Source organism: Tenrec ecaudatus, chromosome 12 (assembly GCF_050624435.1).
Source record: "Tenrec ecaudatus isolate mTenEca1 chromosome 12, mTenEca1.hap1, whole genome shotgun sequence".
NCBI lineage: Eukaryota > Metazoa > Chordata > Mammalia > Afrosoricida > Tenrecidae > Tenrec > Tenrec ecaudatus.
In genome coordinates, this window is record NC_134541.1 from 140504649 (window position 1) to 140531390 (window position 26742).

Consider the following 26742-nt stretch of genomic DNA (forward strand, 5'->3'; position numbering starts at 1 on the left):
ATGGTGAAATATGGGTCCTGTTTGGTTGCTCATTAAGTCCCCAAATCCCCACATTGGTTAAGTGTATTTTACTCACTCTTCAGAAAGAGAAATGGCTCTTCCCAAGTCCCCAAAGGACGTGCCTGGAGCTGCCTCCAGTTCCTGAGCAGTGCGGCTGTCCGAGCAGGGCCCAAGCTGGGGCTCAGTCAGCAGGCACGCAGCCACCATCCCGTGTGTGCGATGGCCGCTGATACCCTCCCCCTCAGTATCCCTCATGTGACTCTATCGCAGGCAGGGTGCACTCCAGCGACTTCACTGCCCACCCCCACCAGCGTGAGTTTCATGGTGGCTCTACACTGACCCTCACTGCCCCACCCACAGCGTTGTCCTGAGGCCCGCTGAGATGCCCATGCCTTCCTTCCTATTCTTTCCTGGTCTGGACGTTCCGCTGAGCCCTGTCCACCTGGGGTGGCCCTGCTGGTGTCGAAGGACTGCTGCCATCACCTGCAGCGTCACAGCCCACAGGAGCCCCCACAGGGCAGCACGCAAGTGGGCGGGGGTTGACAAATGATGAGTACAGCTTCCCCCAGTGCTGACAGCAGCCCGGAGAAGACGCACGCCCCGTGGGAGTCTCTGTGGCCCTCACTCTGCAGCAGGAGCTGGTGGCTCAGCAGGTTGAGTGCTGGGCTAACTGCAAGGTCATCAGTTCAGTCCTACCAGCTGCCCTAGGGACAGAAGTGGCACTTGGTCTCAGCAGCCCCAGGGGGGCAGCCCTGCTCTGTTGAAGGGACTTGGTGGCAGAGGGTTAGGTTTGGGTTTTCTCAAGCTGAGGGACTGGGGCAGGCAGCCTGGCCTCCCGGGAGCTGTCCAGGGTGCTGACAGGTGGAATTCAGCCTCGTTGGTAAGGAGCTGGGAGTTTGTCCTCTGCTCCTAGAACTCAGCAGCACGGGAATCTGAGGAAGCTAGGGCCCAACCCTCTAGGGCTGTCTCCCAGGCTGGGTAGTGCCTGGGTGTTGGTGCTGTCCACCCAGCTCCAGGGACCCAGGCTGCCCAGGGCAGGACCACCCCAGCTCCCGTTTCTGGCTAAATGACTGCAGGAACTCTGGGCCTCTGAGTGTAGCCTAAAGGCAGTGCCCCGCCCCCCCCACACACACACAGTTCCCCTTCCCCTCACCGGCAGGGGCCTCGGGCAGCACAAGTGTAGCAACAGGAAGCCGTGACATTTCCGAGACAAGAAGCATCTTTTATTTATTTAATCCAACCTCCCTGTGAATTATTCACCCCGCCCAGGTAAGCAGGGAGTGGGGGCCAGCATGGGCTGTGGTGGCCTGGCCCCGCACGGCCTTCCTCAGACCCAGCCCTCACCTCACTTCCTGCAGTCAGGGTGCTGAGCCTGGGAGCTGTGTCCCACAAGATGAGGGGACATGGTGCACACGGGTAGCCGGAGTGTGCCGTGAGGCTGTTGGAGGGTGTCTGTGTGTGGGTCCAGCCACCTCCACCCGGAACCCATGATGGCAGTTCCAGGCTGCCCACGAGTGACCAGGGTTGGAAGACAGGTGGTCAGGAAGTCTCCTGCCGGCAGCTCCTCGGCGCAGGGAGGTTTTGGGGCCAGAGCAGCAGGTCTGTCTGATCTGGTGTTGGGGTTCCTGCCCTACTAAGACCCGTGATGTGCAGGCACGTGCCTCCACAGTGTGTGTGGGCAGGGCACTCACACTGAGAGCCCCCAGGTGGTGGACAGAGGACAGTGTCCCTTGCCCTCCACAGTGTCTATGGGTGGGGCTCACTCCCACCAGGGTCTCCGCCCTCCAGGTTACGAAGTGCTCCGGCTGTAGCCTGGCTCAGGTCTCTGGGGGACGGGGGACGGGGCCTCCTGACTCAAGTGAAGGCTGGGGGCCGGAGGTCTCTGGGTCAAGAAGAGGCAGCGACAGTTGAGCCTGGCTCCCTTCGGGGCCCAGTCACAGTCGGTTTGCCCGCCTCTCCCTTCTGCCAGGGGCCTTCCTGCACTAGCAGGCAGAACCTCAGGTGTGACCACCACCTCACAACACCCCCGCCCCACTAGCTCCCAGCCAGTGGCTTCCCTCCTGCCCAATGGTCGGGCCTGAGGGCACAGGGGTCCATCCCAGGTCAGGGTTCAACCCCAGCCTCCATGACCCCTCCTGGACTCTACTCCAGGCTGGGTGTGCCATATTGGCTGTGAGCGTGGTCCCAGTGAGGGCCGGGCAGCGGGAGGAAGTGGGCAGGGCATCCCTGAGCCCCCGTTTCCCCGCAGAGCTGAAGAAGCAGGTGGAGAGTGCCGAGCTGAAGAACCAGCGGCTGAAGGAAGTCTTTCAGGCCAAGATCCAGGAGTTCCGCAAGGCGTGCTACACGCTCACTGGCTACCAGATCGACATCACCACCGAGAGCCAGTACCGCCTGACGTCCATGTATGCTGAGCACAAGGCTGACTGCCTGCTCTTCAAGGTGAGTGCTCCAGGCCATCCCAAGTGAGGGGGCTGGTCATGCCCTAGTTCAGTGCTGGCCTGGGCAGGCCAGGGTGCTGCCTGGGTGCTGGGTCCTCATGGCAGAGGGTCGAGGTGGCTGCTTCTGTCTGCTGGTCCTGCACTTGCCCTTCATCAGGGGCTCCTGAGGCGTGTGGGGACAAGACCCAGATAGCGCCGATCTTGGCCCATATGGCGCTAGGGTCTGTGTGTCTGTCTGTGCGGAGAGTGGCAAGGTGAACAGGCGTGGCCAGGTGGGCCCAGTCAGGGCAGGCGTCAGCCAGCATATGCTCCCAGGTGTAGAGCGTCTCTCCTGGCCCTCCAGTGTCCGGCTGGACTTGGTCCCCATCATGCCACTGTGTGTGGATGCCTCTGGAACAGGAGTGGGGCAAGGGGGAGGCAGCTTTGTCCCTGTTCTGAGTATCAGTCAATCAGCAGGGCCAGTTCTGCATCCCTGCCCAGGGGTGTGCCTCACCGGGAACCAGGAGATGCTGAGGACTACCCCGGGGTGGGGGTGGTGCAGGTATGCATGGGCGAGCCAGCAGATACAGGTGCTGTGTCAAGAAGCACCAGACAGACACGCAGGGCTTCCCCTCTGGGTAACCGGGGGCCAGTGCTCTTTCACCGTGACTTCACCCATCAGACGTGAGCGCTCTGCCCCTGGGATTGGCGTGTGTGGGTGTGGACTGGGGGGGGGGGGCTGCTCTCCCGGCTCCTGCACCTTGGTGAGTGAGGTGTGGTGCTCAGAGGCGGGAGGAAGGGCAGGTTACCTGCTCCTGTCAGGATCTGGCATCTCGGAAACCCCGGGGGCAGTTCTTCCCTGTCCTGTAGGGTCGCTGTGAGTTGGAGTCCACCCCCCAATCTGGTCGGTGCTTAGAGTATCCGGGTATTGCAGGCACTGGGTGGTGAGACGGGTGGGGAGGGGACCAGCAAGACCACCGCCTTTGTGTCCACTGCACTTTGACTCAGCTGCCACACGGGGTCCTCTCTGCAGGCAAGTCCCCTAGCCTCCCCTCTGTGGGCCCAGCCAGCACTCAGCAGCTGGCCCTGGGTGAGTGGACACGGACCTTCCACACCCTCCTCACACTCGGGTCCACTCTTGCAGCCACCGTGTCCACCTATCTCACAGAGGGCCTTTCTCTCTCCACTGACCCTCTCCTCTATCAAGTACGATGTCCTTCTCCAGGGACAGGCCGCTGCCCTCCTCACCCCCCACGGGCTCTCAGCCTCATTACCGCTGGGGCTACATCCGTTTGTATCTGCAGAATTGGGGTGCAGGGTCATGCTGTGCAGCTTGGAAACCACACCTCCAGCTGCCATTCCCCCACCCTGTGTCTCTGAGCAGTCAGAGCTCGTTTGTAGAATGGGAGGCAGCATCACCTGTGGACCACCTCTGCTGCCCGAGGGTCTCAGGGCTTCCCAGACTGCACATGGGGGCAGCCCCTGGAGACCTGGCTCAGCTTGGTGTGGCCCCAGTGCCAAGGGCCCCCAGCCCTGATTGCTGAAGACTTCAGCTTTCAGGTTTTCTTCCTCAAATCCCATTCCTGGCAGGAAGGGGGCTGCCCGCCGGCCGGCAGAGTTAGAAATAGCTTCGGCCTGTTTCCAGTTGAGCAGGTTCTGCAGATGTTCGCTGGATAATTGTGGGTTTGTGCTCAGCCCCACTCGGCTCCATGCCTCCAGGAAGGGGGCCCTCAGCCCAGCCAGGCCTGCCTCATGCTGCCACATGGGCAAGAGATGCCACTGCCTGGGATAGCCACTGCAGGGAAAGGCAAGACAACTAGCCACAAGCAGAGGGATCCATGCACCCCCTACCAGAGGAGCAGATGCCCCTCTCTCTGCCTGCTCCCCAGGGGAGCAGACCCACTGTCAGTGTTCAGGCCAGGCTGTGCCTGAAGCCCAAGGTGACCATGGGCTGTGCAGGTGTACAGAGACTCCTCTGCCTGCTCTCTCCTGCCCTGGTGACCCTGCGGGTGGGGTTCACAGGATGCCCCCTTCCTCCCTTCCCATCCTCTCCTCCCCTCCGCCCCTCGCTCCTCACAAGCACAGGGCAGCTTCAGGAGGATGAGAAGTGGAGGGAGGTAGGGCCCCTCAGTGGTGGACTCATCGCGGCCCCTCCCCCCAATGCCTGGAGGCTGCAGAATTCTCTCCAGGGGCACCGTGATGGGCTCAGAGGGCTCAGGGGCACCGTGCTGGGCTCAGGCAGCGCGGAGAGCATATCTGTTTGTACAAAGGTGTCTTGGAACCCTTTGTAGCTGTAGCCTGCACAGGTCCTTGGGGCGCAGCCACGCTGCTGGGCTCCTCATCCGTCCTATCAGGTACTGTCCCCGTGGGCAGCCAGGCTCGAGCCAGGGCCCACAGGATGATAGCAGGGAATGCAGAGGCAGCCACCCAGGGCCTGAGGGCAGCTTGCAGCCTGTTACAGGGTCCGAAGCTGCAGATCACAAGATGACAGGAGTTTGGGGGCTGCTTTGTGGAGGGAGAAATAGGATCCCCCACCCCCGACCTGCACATGGCTTGTCAGTGTGGACTCAGCAGTGGCTGCTCTGGACAGGAAGACCCTCCCGTGCATGTCTGTGTGCACACCAGTGGGCTGTGGCAGTGGACTAGGCTCCAATTCTCCTGTAATCCACTATAGTGTCCTCATTGTCCCCTCTGTGAGTGGATGTGAGCAGCCTGTGGCAAAGAGAGGGTGTGGCCTGCACCCACTACATGTGGATGCTGTGGGAGAGCTCGCTCTGTCTGAACCTTGCCTCCGTGGTCATCCTCTGACCAAATGGCAGTTCAAAGCCACCAGCAGCTTCTTCAGAGAAAGACAGAGCTCTTACAGGGGAAGCTCTGCACTGGCGTGTATGATTCGATGTTAGCTGGTGTCACCCCGGTGCGCTGGTAGTGAGGTCAGTGTTCAGTGTTGGCCCAGAGTCTGCGCTGTGCCTGAAGAGCTGTCCCCACCTCCAGTGCTGAAATCACTGTCCAACCCTCCGGCCCACAGGAGCTGTCCCTCCCTGGTGCTGAAGTGGGGGTGTGGCTATTGGGCCCGTAGGAGCTGTCCTTCCCTGGTGCTGAAGTAGGGGTGTGCCTGTTGGGCCGAGGAAGCTGGGCTGGCCTCCAGAAGTCAGGGCTTTATTCTGGTTTGGGGTGCATCCCGTGATTCCAAGCCCTACCCTTCCAAACAGTTTCCCACTTGGGGGGTGGGCAACAAGGTTTGCACTGGAGCTCAGTACCCTCTAGGCACCTGCAGGGAGGGAGCGGCCAGAGAGCCCTCTCTCAGCCCCAGACAGACAGGAAGGGGTCCCAGGGGCATGGCCCCAGTCCAGGGTCACTTGGTGTGCAAAGTGGGGCCTTGCAGAGGCCTGGGAGCACCAGGAGTGAAGGGGAAGGGGAGCCAGCCCTGCCTCTTCTCCCCCCGCAACAGTAATCAGGCCTGTTCAGGCTCTCGGGGGTGGGGACCTGAGAGGAGCCCCCCTCACCCTGCTGCAGAAGGAGCGGCCCGGCTCTTCCACGTGCTGGATGGCGGGTACTCAGTGATGATGCTTTCTAACCACTGGCCTCTGTGGAGGGCGCCGAGATGCACAGCCCCTCCGTCCCCGTGCCCAGACCCCCCTTCCAGTCATTAGCCTGCCTCTCTGTGCAGGGCCAGGAGCTGACAGAGGGGCTGAGGGCAGAGTGACTGAGGCTGAAACCAGGCTGGGCCCTGGAACACAGGCCCTCTCTCTGCAGGGGTCAGTGAGACTCCCAGCCAGGGCCAGCAGTCAAGCAAAGACCCCTGGTGCAGGAAGCTTGTGGGGTGGGGCCTGTGGCATGCAGGAGAATCATGAGGCTCCAGGATCTGCGGAGACTCTGTTCAGTCAATTCAGACTCCTGGGGTCCTCACGAGACAGCCAGACCCCGAGACCTCCCATGAAGCTTTCCTTCCCTTCCTGCCCCCAGGGCTCCTCCAACAGGGAGACCAGAGGTTCTCAGGAAGGGTGTGTGGGGGTGGGTGGCAGGGGCACCTGAGGCGAGGCATCCACAGAGCGTAGAGTGTGGGGGAGCTGGAGCTCAGAAGGTGGCCACCCAGGGTGGAGCTGACCAGGGTAGAGCAGCCCCCCGCAGCACTCAAGGGCTGAGCTTCAGAAAGATTCTGCCAAGAGGGCAGCCTGGCAGTCCCACAGGCAAATGCTTGGCTGCCCACCAGAGGGTGAGTCTGCAGTTCAAACCCACCAGCTTCCCCTCGGTTCCCTTGGAGACCCCTCAGGGCCAGTGCCCTCTAGGGCCTCCATGCCTGGAAGCGGACCCAGCAGCCACAGGGGTGGGCCCGGGGCTGAGGTCACCAGGCCTTGCTCCCGAGGTGTTTCAGGGCCACTCCCCCTTCCCCCTTTTTCCCCCCATCTTGTGGAGTTAGCAGCTGAGCTCAAGAACCGCTGGCCCCGCCAGGCATTGCAAAGAAACAGAAAAGCAGTTTGAATATTCATAATCTCCTAGCTATCAAACCGAAGCTGTCCCAGTGCATAATGAGGTGTAGAGACCAGGCCCCAGAGCCTTGTCCCCCGGGCATGTGCGTCCCATGCCAACCTCTCCGGGTATGTTTCCATGCTTATCTGTCCCCCGAAACGCAGGGCTCAAAGCAGACAGCGGGCGTCCTGATTGATCCGTTTGACACTTTATCACGACTGCTTCACACCCAATTAAGTGACCTTCCTGACAGTGATGAGGTTTCATGGTTACATACTGTGGCGTTCCACGCAGGCCGGCGTTTCCCGAGCTGCTGCCTTGTTTCAGGATCTTCGGCAAGCACCCCTTTGATCTTGACTTGTTTCTGCTGCCATGACGCAGCGCCAGAGCGACTGCCCTTGCCCCGGTCTCTGGGGGTTCTGACGAGAGTGTGGCAGGGGTGGGGGTCTCACGGCCCACACAGGAGACTCAGGTTCGGCTCTCGGCCACGATGCCCATGTGCACCTGCTGCCCGTCTCTCCTGGGGGTGTGCGTGGTGCTCAGGGTCAGACAGACTAGGCCGACCACGTCCCTAAAGCAGCCAGCGAGCACCCTGCACTGCAGAGCACAAGGGTCTGAGCTGCAGCTGATGCGGGGCCAGCTGAGGTGGCTTCGGGCTGGCTGGTCCCTTCACAGCTCATCTGAACCACCCAGCCTGCTCACTTGGGATGGTGAGTCAGCGCGTCTTCCCCACCTGCCCTCAGCAGCTGTGTGTCTGCTTACTGACTCTCGGGAGAGGGGCCACACACTCCTCATTGTGTCCCTGTGTCCTGGACCTGGGGACCTCTGCAAGTCAGTGTCTTCCAGTCCTGCCCAAGCCCTCCTGGCACAGCGGATTACAAGTCAGGCTGCTAACCCCAAGGTCAACAGTTTGAAACCATCAGCCACTCCGAGGGCGAAAAGGGAAGTTTTCTGGCCCCTTGAAGAGGTACAGCCTCCGGAAACCTATGGGCAGTTCTGCCTTGCCCTGTTGGGTCACTGAGTTGGAATGGACTCAATGCCGTGAGTTTGGTTGCTTGGTTTTGGCCAATCCACCATTTCTGTTGGCTGAGTTCCCACCTGGTTCCAGTCGCGTGTCTCTGCTTTGCAGGCTTCCTAAGCCCAACTCGCTGTCACAGCAGCTCACAGCGCCCCCGCAGGACGGGATGACTGCAGCTCCTTATAAGAGCAGAGCACCTCCGCGCTGGCTCTCGGGGCCGCTGGTGGTTTCAAACTGCTGACCTTGCATCGCGATGGGTCCTGTGTGAGCTGTTTGTGGGTGTGTCTGGACTTTGCTCACCCCACCCCCTCACTCCACGATTCATGGGTCAGCTGATGCTGTCGCCTCTGCCAGTCTCTGGGTCTGCTTTCCTTCTGCTTTCCAAGATCGGAGCTTCCGAGGTCGCCAAGAGTTGGCTGGCGTGTAACTGCAGCCGGCGAGAGCTCAGGTGGCCCAGGCCCTTGAGGCGTGGGGTGGAGGTGTGGTGGGTGCAGAGCTGTGGCTCTGCTCTGCCGCATGGAGTGGCAGAGTAACTGGTGGGGCAGTCACGTGTTTGCTGGGCCCCCAGGCTGCACCTGCCATGGCCGACATGGGCCTCTGGCCCATCCACGTGAGCTGCCGTGATGCTAATTGGTTGTTGTAAGTCATTCTGAAGCCTCTGTAATTAAATTGTCGCCGGTGGAGACTAATGGCTCGACCTGGGTCTTGGCTTCGGTTTCAGACGGTGTGGTTGGGGAAGGCAGTCTCAGGCAGCTATGACACGGTGTCACAGAAGGACAGGGTGGACAGTGAGTGCCTGTCACCTGGGTGAGGGGTCCCAGGTTGGGCCCGAGGCTCCGTGGAGCTGCCTGGATGTGGGGTTGGAGCGGTGAATGGCCGACGGGTGAGCAGAGCAAGGAGACTCGAGGTGCCTGCGAGGAGCTGGTGGAGGCTCCGCTTGGCCACGGCGGCGAGCCCTGATGCACTGCATAGACGTAATTAGTGGACATCGCAGTCGTGGACAGCTCCTCAGGGAGTTCTGTGAGCTGCCCCCCTGCTCCCCCACCGCCACGAGGGGACCGTATTAATACTGAGCCCAGGACACCTCTTGCCTGCCAAGTCCCCAGCCTGCAGCGCTGGTGGCAACAATATTGAAGGCATTTTTCTGAGACAGCCCAGCGGGCATGTGGAGTGGGCTCAGTGCTTGGAGCTGGCCGTAGGCGTCCACCGTCTGGTCCCCGGAGGGAGTCGCAGCGACACGCTGATGCTCTCAGTCTGGGGTGGGGGTGTATTTGCAGGCCCCCCGCAGTGCTGTGATGGGAAGGCAGGGATGGAAGGCAGGGATGGGTTTACAGGGCACTGGGGGTTCCAGAAGCCCTCTGGGTACATGGGCACACACTGTGGAGGTCCCAGGGGCACGGGGGATGGCCCCTCCTTCAGTAAAAGTTGTAGGTTGAAATCTGAGCTGGGGTAGCACTGAAGACGCTGCGTTCAGGTGCTGGGGCTGTGTGTCAGTAAAACTATTCCCCAGACGGACATGGACGTGGCCTGTGGGCCGACATCTGGCTGAAGCACCATGCAGAAGTGGGGAGCTGGTCTTCCCACAGCAACTGCAGCATGCACTGGTGCGTGTATGTCTACATGAGAGTGAGTGTGTGCATGAGTGAGTGTGTGTGGGTGTCTTGCATCAGTGTGAGTAAACAAGTGTGTCTGAGTTTATTGTGTGTGCATAAGTGTGTGCATGTGTGAGTATGTATAAATGTGTTGTGTCTGTGCATAAGTGTGTCTGTGTGTCTGAGTGTGCATGTATGTGCATAAGTGTGTGTGCACAAATGTGTTGGTGTCTCTGTGAAAGTGTGTATGTAGGGCTCTGTAGGAGCATATCTGCATGTGTGCATGCATGTGTGTAGTGTGTGCATAGGTGTGAGTGTGTGTATAAGTATATTGTGTGTAGCATTCACGTACAGTAAGGGGTGCACAGGGTAATCCCATGACTATTCTTAGTCACAGGCCTGAGTAGTCAAAGGGCTGAGTAATCTGATTCCAGAACCTCCATCACCCTGAGCCCAGGGTGGTCATGCCCTTCCTGCTGGCCCGGCCCCGGCACCTCTCCTCAGGCCTGTCTCTGGGTACACCTTCATCACAGGGTCAGACAAGCGGCATCCAACTGGCATGGGAACTTCAGGAGCAAGAGGTGTCCTCCAAGGGGATGGGGAGGCTCCAGGGGGCAGGGGTGCCCTTCTGAGGCCAGTCCTCCACACCCATCTCTGCCACTCTCAGGTGTCCTTGGCGCACACAGACCCCACCCCCCTGCCAGCCGCATCCTGGTCCTGCTGGCTCTGCACAGGCTTAGCCAGCAGGACCTCCTCGGGGGCAGCCACATTGTCGCCCCGCCGCTGCCACAGCTCGGCCGGGGCCTCCTGCACAGCTAAGCTAGCCGGTGCTGCCCAGGAAGGGAGTGATTGTGGGGAGTGCTACCTCTCCTGGTGGCACAGCCATCAGTGTGCTGGCTAGGTGCCCACCCGCTGTGGTCCCTCTGCCCATGCACAGCCCTGGGTTCTGGGATCACTGCCCCTCCCGACAGAAGCCCCCAGCTGCCCTGCCCCCCTGCCTCTTGCATCATAGCCTGTCCTTGGTGGGGGGGATGTCTTGGGGCCTGGCATGGCTGCCCACATTTGAGCAACTCTAGGGACTGTGCAGGGGCGGCAGTGCCCCCTGAAAGCACCGGTCAGTCAAGGCACTCAGCAAAAAGGCCTGGCAATCTGCCCCTGAGAGCCCACCCTGCTGTGCACACGGGCCAGGTAGCTCCTGGGTGTGCAAACCACATGGGTGTGTGTGTGTGTGTGTGTGTGTGTGTGTGTGTGTGTGAGGGAGGAAGTGTCACATGGCGTGTGAGTGTGTGCGTCACTGCCCATGAAGGGGTTGCTGTGTCGGAGCGGTGTGTGCGTGCGGGCAAGCATGTGCCCCTCCTACAGCACCCATCAGCACTGCCCTCCTTTCCAGGACTTTCCCTCAGCAGGCTCCTCCCCCTCCCAGGGACATGCTGGTGCTGGTTTACCTGCCCATCACCAGAGGCTTACTGGGAATCAGTGCTGGCGGGGCACAAGCTAGTCCCTTCTGGAAGAAGTGCAGCCAGGTTCTCCTGGAAAGGGAGGATGTTGAGACTCGGGGGAGGCTGAAGAGGCCACCCCCACTCCCGACCTTCCCCACCTCAGGCTGTCAGGGTCCACGTGGGCTGCGCACATGCCCACTTCCCAGCCATGCAGGCAGAGCTGCCTGGGGACGGGGGACGGGGACTGCAGGCCGCGTGGTCATGCCAGGCTGGTACATCTGCTACCCTGCCCTGCATGTTCCTGCCATGGCACTGCCCCCTCATCACCACTGCTGCCCTTGGGGACATGCCCCGTCCTCCTAGTGCACCCCACCCCACCCCACAGTCGGACCTTTCTGAGCTCTGGGACCCCCTTCCCAAAGCTTGTCTGGCTTCAGGGATGAGTCTGTGCTCTGAGGTCCCCCTGTGGGGGATGGTCTGGCTCCCCCACAGTACACACTCAACAGCACAGGGGCCCAGCGTGACTTCCTACGCCGGCCTGCCATCATGCATGACACTGGCTGGGAATCAGCTCAGATTTCAAATGGTAAAGCAGCTAATTACCATGTGTGGTTTTCAGAACAGCGGTCACTTGTGTGAGTGGGCGTGTGCCCAGAGAGCAGGATGCCTCCTGTGGGTGGCAGCTGGGCCGAGGCCATGGGTCACCCTCTGGGCAGCCAGGGCTGGATGCTAGCCTGGGATGAGTCCTGTAGTCAGGGCAGGCCTGCAGGCCCTCTGGCCATGGTCCTACCCGTCCCTGAGGGAGGGGCTGCCCTTTGAGGTCTGTCCTGAGGGGAATATTGCACACGAGCACAACCCGCCCCCACCCCCACCCCCCAGGCACAGTCGCGGGCTCTGCACCCCAGTTTGCCTCATCTAAGAGGAGGGCAGCCAGAGCTCTGTGTGGAGGGCCCTAGCTACTGGCGTGAGACTGGGCTCCTGCCTGTATTCCACACAGGTCCACCCAGCGTTCTGCCAGAGCCCCAGGCATGGTCAGTGAGGTGCTGCCCCACATGCAAACCTGGGTCCTAATGGGATATGATCCCATTTCTCAACCCCCACCCCCACCCCATCCCCCAGGTGGCAGGGCGAAGAGACCCCTGGGAGCGGAGAGACCCCTGGGTGAATGCCTGCTGCCTGGGGCCCCCATCTCAGGGCAGCAGGCGCAGGGCCCCTACTCCCCACTCCCTCCCAGGCGGGCAGAAGGGGTGCACCCTGCAGCATCCCCCTGGGCTGTGGTGTGGGACACTCGGGGCCTGGCTGACAACCTTCTTAGGCTCCGAGTGAGGCGCCAGCTCAGGGGCCCCCAGAACTTATCTGTGCTGCGCTGTCCATGTGCTCAGGGCCGGGGCCGGGCTCCTGCTTCTTAATGTGTCTTATCTTGGCTTGCCGGGCACCCCACTTGGTGCAGGTGTGAGGCTGGGATGAGAGTTACTGTTGGATAATTACAGAAGGACACAGGCTGTGCCCCAGCCCGGCCCCTCCCCGGCACTCTCAGCTGCTGGAGACAGGGCCCCAGCCCCAACCCGTGTGGGGACCCTCCGACCCCAGCCTGCCTGTCAGGATCAGTTGCGTCCCCTCGGCCGAGAACAGATCTGCCAGTTATGTGGCACCCACCGCACTGGCTCCACCCACTGACTCCTGGGTAGGCTTCCATGCAGGCAGCCAGAGCGGCCAGTGTCTGTCCAGCGTCTCGCAGTGAGACCCCCTGGGTGGAGGGGTGAGTGTGGGGGTATAGGGGGTATAGGCAGGTTGGGAGTGAGTGGGGTGCAGGGGTGGGAATGTGGATGTGGGGTGGAGGGGTGAGTGTGCTTGCAGGACCTCCAGCAGCCCCCAGAGTTCTGTCCCCATCCCAGGTCCCTATTCCAAGCCCTAGGCCACCCCCCTCCACCTCTGTCTCCCTCCGGGTTCCCGCCGGGGCTCAGGGGCCAGCGCAGACTCAGGCGATTTAGCTGCATGATTGCTTCCTAGTGCTGCAGTCCCACACAGGCTCTTATCCTCCTCCCGACTGCTTTGGAAATAAGCCCTCGAGGCTGCTGGGCTGCTCGCACTTGGTTTAATTAACGTTTAAATCACACCCTGTCACCGGGCCTCTCATGTCGACTCTCCGACTCTCCGTGGGCCAGGGGCTCCCCCATGCTGCCGGGTTTTGAGGGCCTGTGGTTGGGGTGTGAGGACTCCAAGGAGGTTGAGGAGCTTGCCCCCAGGATGAGAGAGACCCCCCATTCCAATCATTGCCCCTCCAACACACACCCTCGGACCCCTCCACTTGGGGGCGGCATGCAGACCAAACCCCCGCCCCGGAGCTGGTGCCCACTCCCAGCAAGTGACCCTGCAGGACAGCAGGGGCTGCCCCGTGGGTACCCCAGACTGAGTCACAGCTCTTCTCTCTCCTGTCAGCAGCCCAAGGAGTGACCACAGCACTACAAACAGGAGGGGAGACTTTGGTCCCTCCTCGGGCTGCTTCCCTGAAGGCAGCCCCCACCCCCTGCAAACCCTTCAGATGTCCCAGCTGCTAGAATCCCACCTCCCCTCCCCCCGGTCACCGGGCTGGAAGACGTGCGGTCTTCAGCCCCTCCTGGAAGGGCAGGTGGCTCCGGCTGTATTCAGAACTGAAGCTGCAGGCGGGTGTGGCTGTGAGCAGTCTGCCCTGTGCTGGGAGCATGCTGCAATGTCACTCTGGCATTGGCACAGTGTCCACCAGTGGGCCAGCTGCTGGTGGACAGAGGCAGGGTCTGCCTGCCCAGGCCATCTCCATGGGGCCCCTCTGGCTCCTGTGACACCCCTCCCCCAAGATAGAGGGCTGTCTGTTTGGTTCTAGGGCACCTTGGTCCACTCGGCTCTGAGCAGCCCAGGAGGGATAGGCTCTGTTCAAGGCCAGGCCTGGTGAGGGGCTCTTCTGCTCGGCACTCTGGAGTGTACTGGCTCCAGAGTTAAGACTGGCTATCCCTGCAAGTTGCTGGAGGCAGACACCCCTGTGTCCCTGTCTCTGCCATGCTCCCTGCCCCCCAAGAGACTGCTCTGCCCATGGGTGTGATGGCAGAGCCCAGGCCTGAGACCCCTGCCTGGCTGGGTGGGCAAGCCTCCGAGCCCATACTCCCCGCACCCCCCCCCCCCCGGTACTGGCAGCTGGGGTGGGGCGCTAAGCCATGGGGACACCTTCCTCGCTGGGCGGGCTTCCTGAGGTGCATGGGCCAGGCACCTTCCTGGGTGTGACTTTAGTTGCATGACGATGGGGTGGCCACTTCCTGGCAGGGTCCTGGCACTGGCTGGGGAGGGCGGGGAAAGGGCCACAGACTCAGGCAGCTGGATGGGGGTTCCTGTGTCCCCGGTGTGCCCCTCGACATCCCCAGGAGGCCCGCCCACTCGGCCGCTGGCCTCACTGAGCCCCAAGCTGAGCGAGGGAGGACTCCCTGGCAGGGAGACTTTTTAATTGCATCTTAAAATAGAACAGCGATAAAACACATTAAACTGTGACTAACCAATTGTGTTTAAGGAAGACCTGGAAGCCAGAGAGGGCGGCCTCCAGATCCCCGAGAGGCCCTGGGAGGCGGGAGAGCTGCCCCAGAGGGATGTTGGCCCCAGGGCTCCAAGCCTCGGGCCGTGGGTAGGAAGCCCAGCTAGGCAGGGACAGCACGGGCCCCGCCCCTACCTGGGGCTGGGAAGAAGGGCCAGCTCTGCTGCCCCCCAGGACCAGGCTGTGTGAGACCTGGGGGGGGGGTTATTGGTGCCAAGAGTGCTGGCCCTCCACAAGCCCCTAGTGGGGCCCTCCCACCTCTGGGCCCCAAGTGACCCCTGGGCAGCTCCTTATTCCCACTGTGAGACCCCTGGGCCCTGGCTCTGCCCCCTCCCAAAGGAAGGGGTCCACATCAGCATTTGCTCTTGAGGGGACTCAGCCCAGCCCCAGTGCCCTGCTTGGCCTGGGCCAGGGAGTGGGGTGGGGACGCCAGGGCTGCCAGTGCCCAGTTGGTGAGCTGGTGCACACCACCCTGCCCATGTAAGAGACCGGCCTGTGTTCCCCGGGGGGGGGGAGGGGAAGCAGGTAGATTGCCAGGCCTTTCTTCTGAGATACCCCAGCTTTCAGTGGACAACCCAGCATTGGCCGTCTGTGGCCAGGGGTCCTGGGCACCTGCTTTGTGCCAGGGACAGCAGCGAGAGGGTCCCCCGAGAAGCTGGCCTCTGAGACCCTTTCCTGACAAGTGTGGGGCCTGTAGTTTCCGTCTTGGGTGGGGGCGGCCTCCTGGGTCACTTCCTGCGTGCTGCTCTGAGCAGGCTGCAGCCCCAGAAGCCGCCGAGAGCCATTAGTGTCAGGAGCACAAGATGTACGGAGCCATAGCGCACAGCGTGGCCGTATTACCGAGCACTAATTAAAGAGGGAGCAAGCTCCCCCATCAGACTCCCAGCCCCGCCCACGGGGGAGGGAGGCCGCTTGCCCATGGTGCCAGGCTGCCTCAGTGCTCCTGTGCTGTCCGGTCGTCCTGACTCAGGCCCCTGTGACCCTCCCACGGGGCTCAGGTGCACCACTTAGAGGTCAGGGTTCGTGGTTCCCAGTCGGGCCACACGGCTTACTACACAGCAGTGTCTGGTCCTGGCTAGCCATGGGGCGCCCCAGGGGCATCTGAATTCAGCTTGGTTCCCCAGGGGTCTCACCCAGAGGTGGGTTCCCGAGATGTGACTGCATTAGCCACGTCCATCCCTGAACTTGGGTGCCCGCGGCCTTCACCACTCTGCCAGGACAGAATGGCAGCCAAGCCTCCCCCAAGCCCAGCAGAACCTCCCGGCAGGGCAGGTCTCCCCCAGTGAACAGACCTTGAGCTGGGGTAGCCTGCCATTAGAACAGAGGGTCCTGGGGGCTGGGATGGTCAGTAGGGCGTGTGCCCCAAGGACAGACGTTCTCATGGCATGCGGGCGAGCAGGTCAGACCAGCTGAGGTTAGGGTCTCTGTGGTCCCCTTCCCCCCACCTCCAGAGCCCGGATGCAGCTGGGCGGTCGTGGTGGGTGGAGGGAGGCAGCCTGGGGCCGGGCCAAGTTGAGCAGCACCAGCTACTGAGACCCAGGCCGGGATGATGCCCCGCGCTGTCCTTGGCTGTGGGCACTGCATTCTGAGTGCCCTGCCCCAGACTCATCCCCGCCCCCCGCCACGCCGGGCAGCATTCTCCTGTGACCAGGGCACTTTCTCTGCCTGATTGTGGCAAGTGGGCTGCCCGGCCGTTCTTCCTAGCCTGCCTCGGTCTGGAAGTGCCCTGGAACCTGTCCACCACGGGAATTTGTCATCACAGTCACTCGACTTCCAGTGCCTGGCCTCACACAGGATGGGGCACAGTGCCTACGGGCCTGGGTCTCAGCAGCTCTCCCCCCCGGGGTGTCAGCTCTGCCACGTGTCTTCCACACGCGGGTGCCGGGAGCGGCCTCCGGAAGCACTGCTGGGAAGAGGCGGAGGCCCTCGAGCAAGCGGGAGCAGGGAAGGGTTCCTGGGGCTGGGAGCTGCGGGTCCCTGACGGAGGAGCGCAGAGGAAGAGGGGTGGGCTGCACGCAGGCCCCCAGGTGCCCACCTACCCAACCCAGGCTCACCTTCTGGCACCAAGCTGAGAGCTCATAGGTGGGCGGCAGAGTCCGGGAAGGTCCGGAGTGGCCGCAGTGCACTGCGCCTTCCTCCGTTCAAGCTGCCACCTCCACTTCCCTGTCAGCCCCACTCGGGGGCACCTTTCCCTTGTGAGGGGCCCTGTGGGGCAGTGGGCTAAGCGCTGGGCTTCCCACCACAAGGCCCAGGGAGGAAAACGAGGTCATGCTCGCTGTCGGGAGACCAATGAGAGCAGGCGGCTGTACTCCGTCCGGCAGGGTCAGGTTGGTCTCTGTCATCCCCACTGGCCCCCACCCTCCACCCTCATGCTGTGGATCCCTTGAGCAGGCACCTTGTCAGGCCTGGTGACTTCCTGTCCCTGCTGGAGAAGCCTCCCTTCACCTCCAGGGTCCCCTCAATGCCAGACCGGTGGAGCCTTTTCTTAGTGGTGCCAAATCTGCCACTCACGGCGCTTTTCCCACCCTGCTCCTGTCGCTCCGTGCTGAGCGAAGCCATGGAAGCCTGCAGCCGCCACAGTGGCTTGTCTCAGTCTCTTACCTCTGTGCCCGTCAGGTTCTTATCCCCAGTGCCAGCCTGCCCTCGGGAACCCACTCTGGTAGCAGTGCGGCCCCGTCTGTGCCTCAGAGGTCTGCCTGCTCTTCTCCGACGGCTCTCCTCCCCGTGTCACACGTCCCTGAAGCACCAGTCTCACGGCCGTGCACGCTCGGGTCTGGCATAAGCATCTCACCTGGCAATCCATGCCCTCTGGCTGGTGTGTTTGCACCGCACACGTTTATGGCAGCTCCGTCTTCCTGCTTTGCTGTCTGTCTGTCTGCCTCACCCCTGGCTGCTGTTCTACCATCTTGCGGACGTGCTGGGCAGCGTGCCAAATACGTTCTCGCTCCTTAGTTGGCCTGTCCGCTGTAAGTCTTTATCTTGTCATTGTACAGGTGTCTTTGGGATTTATAGCCTCGGGTTTCTTCAGTGTAGGACCTGAGGCACGTGGCAAACTAGAATTTATCGTCTTTAACTTCACACAGCCAGCCTTCACGTCACGTGACACGGCCTTAGCGCAGTAGCACGGTGCTCACGAGCATGCGGCCCAGACCATCCGCCCCGCGACACTGCTGTTCCTTTGTTCAGATCGCCTTGTGAGGTGACTTAAGCAGCCATCGTTGTGACCTCACATGTCAACGTGTCCAGCCACCCTTTCCTGCAGGGCGTGCTGCCGTCCTTCTGTCTGGAGGGCTCCCTGGTCGCCCCTAAGAGGGCCTCGCCCGCTCCCTGCTGCTCTGAGAGGAAGGCAGGCTCCCCCCGCAACCTGCTCCTGCTGTGCCCCCCCCCACGTAACTGCTTTTCAGACCCGAGTGATGTGATCAGAATGCGCTCTGGTGTAACTTTGAATGCGTGTGTGTGTCTGTATAAACATGTCTGTGCACGTGTGTGTCTGCATGCATGTGTGCGCACATGTATATGTGCGTGTATGAGTGTGTCTGTGTGAGTGTAAGTGCATGTGTCTATGAGTCTGTGTGTGTGTGCACGTGTGTACATAATTGGAGTGCATTGAAATCCTCGCATCTATCGGGTTTATCTCAGCGCATTTAGAAGTTTTGGGTCACCGTTTTCCAAGTACTTTTTCTGTCTTTCTGTGAAGAATAAATAGCTGGTTCTCCCTGCACCCCCCCCCCCCAATTCAACAGCACGTGATTGATTTTGTAGGTCAGGCATCTGAATGCAGTGTAGCCAGGCTCTCTGCCCTTGGGGCCCTCAGAGCCATGGTGTTGCCAGGATAGGGGCCCTTGCCCACTGGTCCTTCCTGGGGAAGGGTCAGCTTTCTGGTCCATGTGGGCAGGACGGCCCTCCTGGTGGAGTGTGCCTCGGGCTGTTAGCCAGAGGCCACCTCTGCTCCCCTGCCACCTGCCCTCTCTGTGTGTGGACATCCCAGCACAGGGCTCGGCTGGGCTCCAGCCAGGTTCCTGCTCCTGCACTACAGCCTGGGAAAGGCCACGGGGCTTACTGTGTCCACTCGCCACCTATCGGACTGCTGGCCTTTACCCTCCCATGCCCATGGCCACCCGGTGGTGTCCAGACAGGTGCTGCTGGGACCCTGTGTACCTGGTGCCAGGTGCATAGACGTGGCAGTGCCGTGAGCCGGGTAGCAGTCCCAGGACACACAGACGCCTGCTGACTCCCAGTGCAGGCCTCTCCGTGAGCAGATGTGGTGCAGACGTGTCGGAATGGCACCGTGAGCACAGGCTGGTGAGGACATGGCACTGTACACTTGCGACCCCCGACCTTCTGTGTCGGCGAAACCTGACCGAGGGAAGCCGAGAGGCATGACGGTGGGACCTGTGCCCTACCGTCCCCAGACTGAGGCCACCTCCCCCTGGGACCCGCTGACCAACCCCAGCAAGCCTGTCCTCCTGGCGTGTGCTGCCCGCTCATAGGACCACCTCAGGGCCCCAGGAGGTGGGAGTTGGGCTCTCTCGGAGCTCACTGGCACCCCTGCGGTGAAAAAGGCCTTTCCTGCCCCCGACTGATGTGGGGGAAGCTCAGATGGGCGGTGGCCCGTGCCACGTGGGGGCCCAGGAGGTGGTGCTTGGAAGCCAGGCTTTCTGCCACCATCTCCTTGCCACATGGACGGATGCCACGTGCCACCATTGGGGCCTGCTGGCCATGGAGAGAGGAGAGCTGCCCGTGGCCTTCTGGAGCTGCAGGCCTGTGCAAGAGCATTGTGCCCTGCCCCCCAGGAGCGGCTAGTGGTCTTGGCCCACGTCCTTGTGTTTACCAGTTGGGGGCCAAGCTCCACCAGGCTCCTGGTCCAACTGCTGCAAACACCCAATGATCTGCAGTCAAGAATGCCGGCGAGTGCCTGAACAGCCACCGGGGTATGCCGTGAGCTGCAGTGGGCAACTGAGTGCCACCCATTCCACACATGAGGCCGCTGAGGCCCCCAGCTGGCCACCCACAGGACACCCAGACTCCCCAGGGCAGGATGTCAGTGCCTGCCTCCAGGCCGCCTGCAGCCTCATGCCCCTCCCTGCACCTCCATCCATCCCGCTGCCCTGCCAGCTCAACCCCCCCACCCCCCAGCCTTTCCTGGGCTCCTGTGCCCACAGGCTGTCCCTCCTGCCTCCAGCACCTGATCCAGCGTGTCGCTGGCCAGGGCATCCGCATGCTGGGTCTGGTCCTGCCCAGCCTCCACGGCTCCATCTGAGAGGAGCCCAGCTCATCAGACGTGTCCACTCCGGGCCTCAGGCGGCCACTAGTCTGTTCCTCCCCCTTCTCTGAGGCTGGAAAGACCGCATGCCGTGCTGCTCTCGGGCAGAGCCTGGCGCAGAGGATGCAGCGCCATATCAATAGAATAATGACAGTCATAGTGGTAGGTCTAGGGGCCATCTGGGGGTGCTGGCCGGGGCCGTCAGTCCCCACGGGCAGCGTGATCAGTGCTCTCGGTATTTAGATGTTTCTCCTCAGCATAATTAAGCAGGGAGAATTGGCTGGGCTATTTTCTCCACACTGGACACGCTGGCTCCCTGCTGTCACCCGGGCCGCTCCCCTTGGTCTCCCTACACGGCCCTGACCCACTTGCTCTCCTTTCCACTCATCTGCTAGCATGGGCCGGCCAAGGCCTCCAAGGGCCCAGAAGGCACTGACCACTGGGCATCCGGAAAGAGGGGCCTGGGGCTGGGGATGCAGAGCCAGAGGACAGATAGTCGGTGTGCCTGCAGAGCACAGGACAGGAGGAGCTTGGCAGTGAGCAGCAGGGTGGCCTGGGTCCACGTCCTGAAGGTGCACCCACATCCCCTCCCCAGAGACAGGAGGACTGGACAGTGGCTTCCAGGTAGCATGGGGCGTCTTCCCACTCTGCCCCCACCCAGGGTCCCTGGGTCACATCATCCCCTTCGCTCAGAGCTGAGGGCGGCTATGGAGCAGGAAGGATGGACATGGCCATAGGACTGCCCAGCTGTGGCCACAGAGTCGACATTGGTTCAGTGGCAGCTGGTGAATTGTCCCCGAAGGGGACTTGGGGGCATAGAGTGCGGCCCCCACTCCGGCACTCACGGTTGTCAAGTCTGTTTGGCCGCAGACCCCCACCCCCTCCCCAGACCTGTAGAGAGGGCCGCTGGCAGGGCCAGCCAGTGGGCAGCCGCTGAGCCCGGGAGTCAGAGTGACGGGACGAAGGGTGCAGATGCTGGGGTTGGGCAGATGCGATTCGAGGAGGAGGTGCCCTGTGTGGATAGCCCCTGACCCGACTGCCACGACTCCAGCCCACTGATTGGCGACCCCCGTGGGCTCCCTGACAGCCACGTCGATCCCCTCCCCCTCCAGAAAGCTGGAGGTCTGGGCTCAGGGCACCTGCCCCAGCGAGCAGCGTCTCAGCATCCCTGCTCCTAGCCTGTGTCCCCTGCTGTCCCAGGTGGCTCCCTGGTATCTCAAGGTGATTGGCTGGAGACCAGCCGACGGGTCCGGCATCATTAGCATAACAAAGAAAACCCCCTCAAGAGTGGAATTACACCAGCCAGCCCGCCCTCTGAGCCTACACTCGCCGCCCACCCCATCCCCTGGTCGAGGAGGAACTGCCCTGAGGGGCCACTGCAGTGTCCCACGGCCTGCACTGAGGACAGGACAGTCTGCCCCCAGGAGGCCCAGTTTCCCTCGGGTAGTCGGTAGGGCGCTCCCCACAGTGCTTGGTGCTCTGGACCACATACACACACTCACATGCACACACACAACACAGGCACACACACTCACATGCATGCCCACACCGTGACAGGCACACACACACATGCTGGCACACGTGCACACACACACCACAGGCACCACACACACTAGCGCACATTCCATAGGCACGCACACATGCATACGCCCACACACACACGGACACACACACATGGGCCTGATCTGTTTGCTTAGTAGGACGTTGACTTCTTACCACCCCCCAGCACCCTGGGTCACCCCCAGTGCCCTCAGCCACTGAACACTCATGATGCAAGCCCTCGGGGCTGTTTGCTGGGCAGCAGGAGCACCTGCCAAGGTGCCATGTGAGGGCAAGGGCAACACCAAGCTGGGAGGGCAGGGCTGTCTTACAAGTCTCGTGCAGGGGAGACCCCGTGGCAGCATGGGGCCTCACCTCGGGTGGTCCCCCTGTCCCTGGACCTTGGTGGCCTCCACACACCCCCTCTCCCAACAGGGCCACTGGTGTGGAGGGGCTAGGCCTCGTTCACACGGGCAGAGCCCACAGCCCCCCACACAGGGAGCAAGGTTCAGCCAGAACAGAAACCGTGCCCACCACGCCCCACGTGTCCGCCGGGCAACGTGTGTCTTAGGAACCGGCTCTGGTTTTTATGTGAGCAGCTCTAATTACGGTGATTGACGAGGTACCTGGGGACCGGCTGATATTTGTGCGCAATGGAGACTGATCGCCTGCATCCTCGTTCTCTGGGCACATTCAGATGGCAGGCCAGCTCCCTGCACACCTGGGCCCTGGCCAAAGAGGCTGCAGAGGGGCCAGTCCCCTGGCTGAGGGCAGCTGCCCACCAGGGACCCCTCCCTGCACTTGCCAACCACCTGGATGTGCCTTGTTTGAGATCACCCCGCCTACCCCCTGGATGCCCTCGGCAGGCAGGGCTGAGCCTGACCTGACGTACTGTCACAGACCTGCGTCGCTGGGTGGCGTGGGCAGGCAGGTGCTGGGCCTCGAGGGGCCTCCATGTCAGCCTTGGTTGAGATTTGCCTGAGACCCCAGGGAGCAGCCAGGGCTGTGACGCTGAGCTGCTCCAGATAACAGTGCTGCTCTGCCGGGGCAGGGGGAGGCCGAGAGGGGGTGTCCATTGGGCCTGGGAAGATGGGGTGGGGTGTGATGTTGGGGACAGGGCTGGGCCCGAGGGACTTGTCACCTGCTCCGGCCCCTGCCAAGGCCCGTCTCCCCCTGACATTTAGGAAGCATGCCCAGTCGGGAGCAGGCGGCAGCAGTAGAGGGATTTCTTGGTAAAAGGTCAGCGTGGTTTCTCTTATTTCTGTTGAAAACATGGTTTCTGTTGAGCTCTGACAAGGCTAAGTGTGTCACGGGGCAGCGGCACTGGAGGGACGAGGGAGGAGGAAACACAGGAACAAACAAGGTAGGGGCAGAGGCCCAACAGTCTGGGCATGGGGACAGCGCTTAAAGGTTGGAGACAGGTGGGGGGTGGAGCTGCAGCCCACTCCTGGCCCACTCCTGCTAAGACTGGCCTGGGGGCAGCAGGGAGGGAGCAGGCTGGCTGCCCAGAGTCCCCCGTTCTCGGGGTGCAGGGTGGTGGGAGGGGAGCTCCTGTGTCCGGTACCTGAGTCCCCTGTTCTCAGGGTGCAGGGAGGACAGCTCCTGTGTCCGGTATCCACCAGGGGCAGGGCTGCCAGGCAAGGACAGGGCGCGGTTCCCATCGCCCGCTGACGTTCTGCAACATACCCGAGGCCCAGTGTGCTCTCCAGACTGCCCCAGCTGACCCCAGTCCCTGCATGGGTTCACCGGCTTGTCGGGCTGGCCATGCTCCCGTTGTCAGAGCCCTTTGCCGGTGCTTGGTGTCGGCCCCTTGTCCCTGGGCCACGGCCCCTGGACACCAGCCAGCCGGCCCTGCCCCTTGCAGAGCCCGGGCTTGGTCTGACAGCTAGAGAGCAGGTCTGGCAGGGAGGGCACTGACCAGAACCACCTGGGGGCAGGGCTTCCACCTCGGGGAGCAGGTGGACACGTCCTTAGGGAACTGAGCATCACTGGGCGTGTCTTCTTGGGGCATATCCTGCCCCACCCCTGCACTCCACAGAGTGGGGGCCTCCAGGTTCACCTGTCCTGCTCCTTGGGCCCACAGGGCTGCACTGGACCTGTCCCTTCCCCTCGTGTGGGCTGGGTCTCGGTGGCCACCTCCCCACTTGGCTCCTGGTCCTCTCAGGCCACCTTACTGAGCAGGGCTTCTTCTCCGAGGTGCTGAGCCCCAGGTATGCCGGGCAGGCAGGTGAGGTCAGTCTAGGAGCACATAGCAGGGTGACACGCAGTCTTCAGTGTCTGACGCTCTGTACAGCGGGAAGGCGGTTGTGCCTGTGTCCTCATGGTTGCCCCTGTGCAGTACCCAGAGGAGTGTATCCGCCCACCACCAGCACCATCAGAATGACCATCACCACCACCCTCACAGGACCACATCACTGCTACCACCTCCATCTCCATCACCACCACCACCACCACCATCACCATCACTGCCACCCCACTACCACATCACCAACACCCTCACTGCTGCCGCCGCCATCATCCCCCACCCTCACTGCCGCAGTTGTCATCACCATGTCTTCCACCGACCGCCACGATCACCTGTTGACCACCTATCACCACCACCATCAGCCCCACAATCGCCACCGTCACCACTGTGGCTGCTCTGTTGAGCTGTGGAATTCTGAGGCTGAGGAGGGTGGTGTCCGTCGGCCTTGAGAGGACACGGCCTGGAGTCTGGGTCCCTATGGCCCTGCGCTGCCTGGTGCGGTCAGATGGTCTGGTGGGCTGTGAGGGGCAGCCTTGTCCCTGCTGATCTGCAGGTGCTCGGCCTTCTGCGCCCACCCCCATGTGGCACTGCCTCGCTGGAGCCTGGAGGGGTGCCCACGTGCTCACCTCCTCCCTTTTGTGTCTCCCACCCACCGCAGGCCACCGGACCCTCCGCGGCCAAGATGCAACTGCTGGAGACCGAGTTCTCACGCACGGTGGGTGAGCTCATCGAGCTGCACCTGCTGCGCCAGGACAGCATCCCTGCCTTCCTCAGCGCCCTCACCCTTGACCTCTTCAGCCGCCAGACGGTGGCCTAGGCCGACCCGCCCGGGACCCGCCCTGCCCCACCAGGCCCTGTCCAGCTCAACCAGGCCCCACCCCGCCTCTCCAGGCCCTGTCTAGCTCAACTCAACCAGACCCCACCCCGCCCCTCCAGGCCCTGTCCAGCTCAACCAGACCCCGCCCCGCCCCTCCAGGCTCTGTCCAGCTCAACCAGACCCCACCCCGCCCCTCCAGGCCCTGTCCAGCTTAACCAGACCCCGCCCCGCCCCTCCAGGCCCTGTCCAGCTCAACCAGACCCTGCCCCGCCTCACCAGGCCCTGTCCAGCTCAACCAGACCCTGCCCCGCCTCACCAGGCTCTGTCCAGCTCAACCAGACCCCGCCCCGCCTCACCAGGCCCTGTCCAGCTCAACCAGGCCCTAACCAGCCAGGCCCCACCCCGCCATCTGACCCTGCTCCACCAGACCACAGTCAGCATAGCCAGGCCATGCCTGGTCAGGCCCCACCTCTGCCTAGACAGAGGGCAGCTGCCTGATGGGGCTCAGACCCTGACCACTGCCTGGGAGACCACGCTCTCACACTCACTCACACATGCACACACACCCACAGCACGCGTGCACCCACACCCACAAGGATACACACACTCACCCACAGTACATGTGTATGCACACCTCGCTCACACACATATGCTGGCACACACACTGCACTCACATGGGGGTCCAGAGGCACACCTTTGCCCCCATTCTGCCCACAGGTCCCGGTGCCCGGGCTGCCACTCCCCTGTGTCCTGGAAGGCAGGCTGCAGGCTGCTCTTGGAGTCAGGGCCCACTGCCCACTTGGGCCCACTTCCCTGTCCACTCCCTATGTGTCCTCATGATGCTAGAGCTGGCCACGGATTAGAGTGGTGGGTAGACAACCACTGGCCACAGTGCCTCCTTCTTAGTAAATAAAATGTCCCCTCAACCTGGCTCACTGTGGTCTGTCTGGGGCTGTGGCGGGGGGCAGGGAAACTCGGTGGCAAGGGGTGGTCACCTCCTGTGACCATCTTGTGGTTCTGTCACAGCCTCCAGGGAGCCAGCATCTAACTGGTTCCTCCAGCAGCCACGCCCCCTCCCCCAGCCTTGCGTTCCCACGGCTTGTACTGTGCAGCCCAGGAGCTGGGGGTCCCAGACACCCTCAATCCTAAACCCCCATCCATCTGCCGCCAGCCCCAGGGATACTGGTGGCCGCAATGTCACCAAGCCTCGCATTGGCACACTGGCAGGGTGTGACACAGGCCCCTGGATCCTCACACACAGGCCCCGAGGCAGAGCCCACCCCCTACCTCCTAAGGAAAGGAGCTGGGTGGCCTGACGGGGAGGGTAGCCTGGTCCGAAAGGCATGTGGCCACTTCCCTGGGCCAGGTACGCCCCCACCCCACCCCCAGCAACTGCCTGGCACCTACAGCGAGGGATGGGCCCAGCCATGTGGATCCTGGGGAGTGGCAGGGGCCCAGGGCACAGAAAGCCGCAGAGCCGCTCCCTTCCAGAACACAGAAGGTTCCGGTCTCCGGTGTACCACCCGCCTCACCCCCAGCTCCTTCCCAGCCCAGTGTTCAGTCGTCCTTCAGCCGCTAACGACCAATTTTAGGGATTCGTGCCACAGTGATGAGCTGCAATCGCCAAGATGAGATGAGACTCGTGAAAGACGCCCCTTTCCCGCCGGGCGTGAGCGTCTGCTGGGTGCCTGCCTCTCCGTGTGCAACCTGGAGGCGCCGTGTTTCTGGGGTTCGTGCTGAACCAGCAGCAGCACCCAACAGGCTCTTCCCCATCCAGTAATGCGATGATGTCATCACCTGCCTTTCTGCCTCCAGGGCACCCGTGAGGGGCTGCAACACCTTCCTCAAGTCACAGCCCAGATGCGACCTCAGGGGAGAGGCCAGCAGAGACGGGGGCCCTCAGTGCCCCCTTAAAGAAGAGTCAGGGACTCCGTACTGAGAACCTCCTAGACCCAGGAGACATGCAGAGAGCCTTCCTGGGGGAGGTGCGTGTGCCTCTGTGTGAGTGTGTGCGTGTGTGAGTGCATGTGTGTGCTGTGTAAATGTGTGAATGCATGTGTGTGTGAGCGCATGTGTGTGCGGTGTGAGTGCATGTGTGCGTGTGTGGATGCATGTGTGTGCTGTGTGAATGCATGTGTGTGCGTGTGTAAATGTGTGTGAATGCATGTGTGAGCATATGTATGTGTGAGTGCATGTGTGTGCTGTGTGAATGTATGTGTGTGCTGTGTGAATGCATGTGTGTGCTGTGTGATTGCATGTGTGTGTTGTGTGATTGCATGTGTGTGAGCGTGTGTGTGTGTGCGTGTGTGCTGTGTGAATGTATGTGTGTGCTGTGTGAGTGCATGTGTGTGCTGTGTGAATGCATGTGTGTGCTGTGTGATTGCAT

General features: G+C 62.0%; 1 protein-coding gene across 1 annotated transcript in view; it reads left to right on the forward strand.

Annotated features, from left to right (window-relative positions):
* MAD1L1 (mitotic arrest deficient 1 like 1) overlaps positions 1–25286 on the forward strand; it is a 144806-nt gene extending 119520 nt beyond the window's left edge. Inside the window, exons 17-18 of the mRNA XM_075527588.1 lie at positions 2249–2439; positions 24198–25286. Of these exons, the coding sequence (XP_075383703.1) occupies positions 2249–2439; positions 24198–24356 (350 nt within the window). The 3' untranslated portion in view covers positions 24357–25286. The remainder of the gene's footprint in view (positions 1–2248; positions 2440–24197) is intronic.
* The last annotated feature ends 1456 nt before the right edge of the window (positions 25287–26742 follow it).